The 6,974-nt window shown below is 41.2% G+C and overlaps 1 protein-coding gene across 1 annotated transcript in view; it reads right to left on the bottom strand.

Moving 5' to 3' along the window:
* Window positions 1-3,850: 3,850 nt before the first annotated feature.
* The window catches only part of FBXO36 (F-box protein 36), a gene marked incomplete at its 5' end in the record, with an annotated part of 55,602 nt that continues 52,478 nt past the window's right edge, over window positions 3,851-6,974 (bottom strand). Inside the window, one exon of the mRNA XM_017889519.1 lies at window positions 3,851-6,221. Coding sequence (XP_017745008.1) covers window positions 6,033-6,221 — 189 coding nt within the window. The remainder of the gene's footprint in view (window positions 6,222-6,974) is intronic.

The following is a 6,974-nucleotide window of genomic DNA, read 5'->3' on the forward strand; positions in this document are numbered from 1 at the left end:
TCTGTGAAGAATGTCCTTGGGAATTTTGATACGGACTGTATTAAATCTGCGTATTTCTTTAGGTAATACAGACATTTGAACAATATTAAATTTTCCCATCCATGAATATATGTATTTAGTTGTGTCTTCTTTGATTTCCTTCATCATTGTTTTGTAGTTTTCAGTGTATCAATCCTTCATGTCCTTGACTAAATTTATTCCCAGATATTTTGTTTTCTTTTCTTTTCCTTTTCTTTTTTAGACAGAGGCTTGCTCTGTCGCCCAGGCTGGAGTGCAGTGGTGCAATCTTGACTCACTGCAACCTCTGTCTCCTGGGTTCAAGCAATTCTCCTGCCTCAGCCTCCTGAGTAGCTGGGATTACAGGCACCTGCCTCCACACCCAGCTAATTTTTTGTATTTTTAGCAGAGATGGGGTTTCACCATGTTGGCTGGGATGGTCTTGAACTCCCGACCTCAGGTGATCCACCCGCCTTGGCCTCCCAAAGTGCTGGGAATACAGGCGTGAGCCACCACACCCGGCCAGATATTTCAAGTTTGTGATGCTGTTGTAAATGTGACTAGTTTCTTGATTTCTTTTTCAGCTAGGTCACTATTTGTGTATAGATATGCTACTGATTTTTTTATATGTTGATTTTGCATCCTGCAACTTTACTGACTTCATTTATTAGTTACATTTTTTTGTCACATCTTTGGGGTTTTCTATCTATAGAATCGTGTCATCTGCAAATAGAGATAATTTTACTTTTTCCTTTTCAACTTGGATGTTTTCATTTCTTTTTCTTGTCTGATTGCTCTTTCTAGCAAGCACTTCCAGTACTATGTTGAATAGAAGTGGTGAATGTGGGCATCCCTGCCTTGTACTGGATCTTAGTGGAAAAAGTTTTCAGTTTTCCCCTGTTGGTTATGTTGTTAGCTGTGAGGTCTTTATAAACTGCCTTTATTATTTTGAGGAACTTTCCTTCTATACATAAAAATTGTTAAGTTTTCATTAAGAAAGGATGCTTAACTTTGTCAAATGCCTTTTGTTTGTCAATTAATATAATTATGTATTCTCTCTTTCATTCTGTTAAGATAATGTATCACATTGATTGATTTGTGTATGTCAAACCTGCTTTGCATGCCAGAGATAAATCTCACTTTGTCTTGATGTACAATCTTTTTGTGTTGTTGAATTCAGTTTTCTAATATTTTATGAAGGATTTTCACACCAGTGTTCATCAGAGATGCTGGCCTGAAGTTTTCTTGTCTTGCGTTTTTGTCTGGCTTTGGTATCAAGATGATGCTGGCCTCACAAAATATGTTTGGAAGTATTCCCTCTAGCTCTATTGTTCAGAAGTGTTTAAGAAGTATTGGTAACAATTCTTCTTTGTATGTTTCTAGAAATTAACCATGAAAGCCATCTGGTCCTGAGATTTTCTTCACTGGAAGGTTTTTAATTACTTCTTCAATCTCTTCACTTGTTATTCTGTTCAAGGTTTCTATTTCTCATCAATTCAATCTTGGTAGGTTATACTTTTCTAGGAATTTATCCATTTCTTCTAGGTTATACAATTTGCTGGCATGTAATTATTCATAAGTCCATTATGATCCTTTGATTTCTGAGGCATCTATTGGAATGGCTCCACTTTCATCTCTGATTTTGAGTCTTCTTTTTTTCCTTAGTTTAGCTAGGGGTTTGCTGATTTTGTTTATTTTTTCAAAGAACTAACTCTTAGTTTTACTGAGTTTTCCTATGGTTTTTCTGCTATTTGATTTTTTCTGTTGGAATTTTTATTTCCTTCCTTCCGCTAACTTTGGATTTAGTTTGTTCTTCCACCAACTCCTTGAGATGTAATGTTAGGCTATTTATTTAGGGTATTTCTTTATCCTTCTTTTTTTTTTTTTTTTTTTGAACCAGTCTTACTCTGTTGCCCAGCCTGGAGTGCAGGGGTGTGATCACAGCTCACTAGAGCTTTGACCTTCTGGGCTCAAGTGATCCTGTCACCTCAGCCTCCCAAGTAGCTTGTGCCACCATGCTGGGCTAATATTTTTATTTGTTGTAGAGACAGGGTCTCCTTATGTTGCCCAGGCTGGTCTTGAACTCCTGGGCTCAAAGGATCCTCCCGTTTCAGCTTCCCAAAGTGCTGTAATTAGACGAATGAGCCACTGCACCTGGCCTGGGGTCTCTCTTCTTTTTTAACATAGGCATTTGTTGCTATAAACGTCCCTCTTAGATTGCTTTTGCTGCATCCCATAGGCTTTGATATTGTGTTTCCATTGTCATTTGTTTCAAGATATTTTTTCATCACTTGATGTTTTTAACATGACATCAAAGACATCCATTTCAAGTTGAAAGCAACGACTCATGATTGGAAAGCTTGGATACTCTCTCACAGTATATTCATACAAACTGAAGATAGAGGTCATTATACTAAAACTCAAGAGCAAAAAACTGTGATGCACGTTTTTTTCGTAAGGTTGTTTTATATTATTCTTCAGCATCTTGGGAGCCAGTTTGGGGTAATAAATAAAGACTGATGACCATTATGTACACAAGCAACTCACAAAACAATGACAAGTGGTACCTGATGCATTGTCCTTACCCTTGCTTGCAGTCCCTCCCCACATGATCATCTCAGCCTTAGTTCTGGGGCCTATTCAGTAAAAGAAAACATTTTAGGCCGGGCACGGTGGCTCACGCCTGTAATTCCAGCACTTTGGGAGGCCGAGGTGGGTGGATCACAAGGTCAGGAGTTTGAGACCAGCCTGGCCAACATGGTGAAACTCCATCTCTATTAAAAATACAAAAATTAGCCCAGTGTGGTGGCATGTGTCTGTAATCCCAGCTACTCGGGAGGCTGATGCAGGAGAATAGCTTGAACCCAGGAGGCGGTAGTTGCAGGGAGCCAAGATTGCACCATTGCACTCTAGCCTGGGTGACAAGAGCCAGATTCTGTCTCAAAAAAAAAAAAAAAGAAAGAAAGAAAGAAAACATTTTGGATTCTATATTGCTGAGGCTTAATGCATATATACTATATGAACCTGTTTGGGAAAAAAGTAGTAGTAGAACTTGACATTAAGTGAAATATGTTTATTATTTAGTTATAAATTAAAAATACATATTTTCTATTGTTAATACATTGCTCTTATAACACTAAATATATAAACAATCAGAAATTTTCAGTATTGTATAATTACAGTGGTAAATGAGAACAGAGTAGAAACACGTTTGAATGAAAAGAAAAGAAAGAGCAAGATTATAAAATGCTGTAAGTCTGGGCACCATGGCACACACCTGTCATTCCAGCACTTTGGGAGGCTGAGGTGGGCGGGTCACCTGAGGTCAGGAGCTCGAGACCAGCCTGGCCAATATGGTGAAACCCTGTTTCTACTAAAAATGCAAAAATTAGTGGGGCTTGGTGGCGGGTGCCTGTAATTCCAGCTACTAGGGAAACTGAGGCAGGAGAATCGCTTGAATCCAGGAGGTGGAGGGTTCTGTGAACTGAGATTGAACCATTGCACTCCAGCCTGGGTGAAAAGAGTGGAACTCTGCCTTAAAAAACAAACACAAAACAAAACAAAACAAAAGTTGTGTGGCATTTCACTCTGAAATATTAAGACATAGAGCACATTTATCCATCCACATGAAAGCTGTTAACAGACAGAAGCAGAAAGTCAAGACCATCGCTGCCTATTACCACGCTATGGGATCGTCACGTGGACACGGAAAATGAGATGGGGGGGGAAGGGACAAAGTGTTTCAACCGCTAAGGATGCTGGGGACACACAGGATGTTCACTTGATGATATTGTTTCTATTTGGCAAAAACAATTATAATCAAGTAATAAGGCACTCAGATTATTAGGGCAAGTAAGTATTGAAATAATTTAATAGTCTGTATTATTTTAGCGATTATTTAACAATAGTCAACAATAGCTCTTATTTTATTTACATTAGCATCTATTTTATAACATTTTATATGTAATATTATATACTATATATAAGTATATATTGTAAGTATAATATATGTGTAAGTATATACATAGTGTTTTCAAACTGCCATATTTGTGTTCTTATTGATTCATGTTGAATCGACTATTACGCATGTCCATAAGCTTTCAGAATCTGTTGATAAAACACTACACATGAAACTTTAATCATTTTGCACTGATGTTACAAATAAGTTACAGTTACATATTTATGAAGTTATGTTGACATACATAATTGTGGTCGTGTCTGCATCCTCACAAGAAAACCTATGTTCTGTCACTGAAAATTAGGCCATGAGTGAAGTCTGGGAGCTCAGGGAGAGCCAAGGCAGCCAGAGCTGTGCAAAGCACGTGCCCTCCTGCTCCGAGCTGCCTGCTGGTCACCTGTACCCGCCCTAGCAGACTCTTCTGAGTGGAGAATGAGGCCTGGGTCTCTTGACAAGTAAAGCTTTGCTCTGTTCTTGGACTAAATCCAGACATAACTACGTCAGGGTCCTCATCTGCCGGGAAGCAGATTGCACTGAATCTCACAGTCACGGAAAACTTGTGACTGTGTGTACTTCCAGCAACGAGAGCAGGGAGGGCTAGGTTGAGGGTCTCAAACTGGCACTGGGGAGCCCAGTGACTGGGTTTTAAGGGTGTGTGAATGAAGATTAAAATCTTATTTAGTATTACATGGGTGTAGTTTTTTTTTTTGTCACTAAGCCATGCTGTAGAGCCCTTCTGGAAGGACTTAGGTGGGACAAAGAGCCAGAGTCCACAACTTCTGTATTGTTCACGGGGCCCTGGTGCATCCTGGGCAGTTTCTCTGGCACCAGAGGTATGTGAGTTTTCCTAGGTAGGAAAGTGGAGGTTGCAGGAAAGAAGAATTTAAAAGGCTATATTATAAGGTGATGTGGAAGTAGAAAGCTACTTCGCTCTGTAACCTAAAAGGAGTCATTAGATTATTTGCAGCTAGGAGCTCATTTTCTAGGGGTACTTAATAATCATAAAAGTGCAGAGAGAAACACATTTTCAAGTAACCCTTCCCAGTGAAGTGACCTTTCTTCCCTAGGACTGTATTCTTTTTACCCCTCTGCCATGTTAACAGCATGCAAACCATATTTACATTTTTACTTAGTTAACTCATAGCCTGTTTTCCTAAATATCCTTGTTAAAAGTGGTAGCTGTTCACATTCATTTGGGGAAACGGCATTTTTCTTAGAAATGTTTATAGGTTTTGGCCAGATGTAGTGGCTCACGCCTGTAATCCCAGCACTTTGGAAGCCGGAGCGGGTGGATCACTTGAGGTCAGGAGTTCAAGACCAGCCTGGCCTACATGGCGAAACTCCACCTCTACTAAAAAGAAAATACAAAAAAAAAAAAAAGTTTCTAGGTTTATTTAACAATGTGAAGTGGTCCTGGGAAGTTGTACTTTGAGCAAGGTCCGCAAGCAGGATGCCTGCACTTCTCCAGTCATGCTCCAGCGTCAGGTCGGAAGCTATCTACATGTGGGGATGAAGCCTGGCATCCTGGGCCCCCAAGGACAGGGCCCTGAATATGGACTTAGCAGAGCAAAGTTGGGAAGGCAGCTGCACCCACCCCGAGTGCGTCCTGTGGTACCTACCCTTCACGGTTCCTGGTGGGGACACTCAGCCACCAGCTTCATGGCTGGACTCAGATGACACAATGCCAGGAAAAAATTCAAAAGCACCATTACCCTTTCCAATGCCTAGATAAAACACATGTCTAATAAAAACCTACTAATAATCATTTATTGTTTGTTTATATACAATAGAAGCGTCTTTTCTAATGGGTGTGGGATAAGCACGATGATGGCCTATGGGACTCTGTCTTGCAGCCCTTGTCCTCGGGCCATGATTTGACCTCAAAATTATGGTGACTCTAGCAAGGCACTGGGGAGCCAGATTCTGCTGCATTTGTGTGCAAATCCTCTATGAGTTTCAAATGGCTCCATGCATCAACAAAACCTCTTAGTTCTTAAGAAAAGGAGACGAAAGAGATTTGGACACTGAAGAGAAACACAGCCATGCCTCAGCTCCCTGCTGGTAGGAAAACGTGTGCCTAAGGTTGCTTTTCTCTCAGGTTTCCATATTTTTGTTTCCTCTTGCGGAGCTGCCGCTGGAGCTGGAGCTTGTTGGTGAAGAACAGCTGCCTCCAGCCCATGTCCTCCGCTAGGGCCCTCACGTCAGGAGTGATGGTGTGGCAGGTCGACTGGACTATCTGTTCCCACAGTTTATCAGACATGCACAGCTGTGAGTGGGAAAAGTCAGAGGTGGGTTACAGCACACGTGTTAAGTAAAAGCCATTTACTCACTCAAACTCATTATCAAACTCCTGCTGCCTGTGGACACTGGGAGACACACTACCTGTGCCAGACACAGGTCCTGCCTTGAGAAACCTCCTCTTTGAGGAAAAGAGCCAGACATAAATATCGAAGTGCACACATATCTGAAGGACATACCTTCTGCACACACTTAAACTTCCCAGTGATGGCAGTAGAAACAACATGCTCCTACCCACACCAGGCAACACTCCCTCACACAAGGGAAAATGTGCTTATTCTCCACCTTCACCCCCACCCCACTACAGCCAAGTCCCGTCAGTCACTGTCAACATCTGGGTGATGTTTGTTGTCTTTAGTTAATTCCAATTCATCTCTATTTATCTATGTATGTATTATTTATTTTTATTTTTGAGATGGAGTTTTGCTCTTGTTGCCCAGGCTGGAGTACAGTGGCGCAATCTCAGCTCACTGTAATCTCTGCCTCCCGGGTTCAAGAGATTCTCCTGCCTCAGCCTCCTGAGTAGCTGGGATTACAGGCATGCACCACCACACTGAGCTAATTTTGTATTTTTAGTAGAGACGGGGTTTCTCCATGTTGGTCAGGCTGGTCTTGAACTCCCGACCTCAGGTGATCCGCCCACTTTGGCATCCCAAAGTGCTGGGATTACAGGCATGAGACACTGCGCCCGGCCTTATCTATTTTTTTTTTTTTTTTTTTT

The sequence above is a fragment of the Rhinopithecus bieti genome, unplaced genomic scaffold, assembly GCF_001698545.2.
Source record: "Rhinopithecus bieti isolate Rb0 unplaced genomic scaffold, ASM169854v2 scaffold_19546, whole genome shotgun sequence".
Classification (NCBI taxonomy): Eukaryota; Metazoa; Chordata; class Mammalia; order Primates; family Cercopithecidae; genus Rhinopithecus; species Rhinopithecus bieti.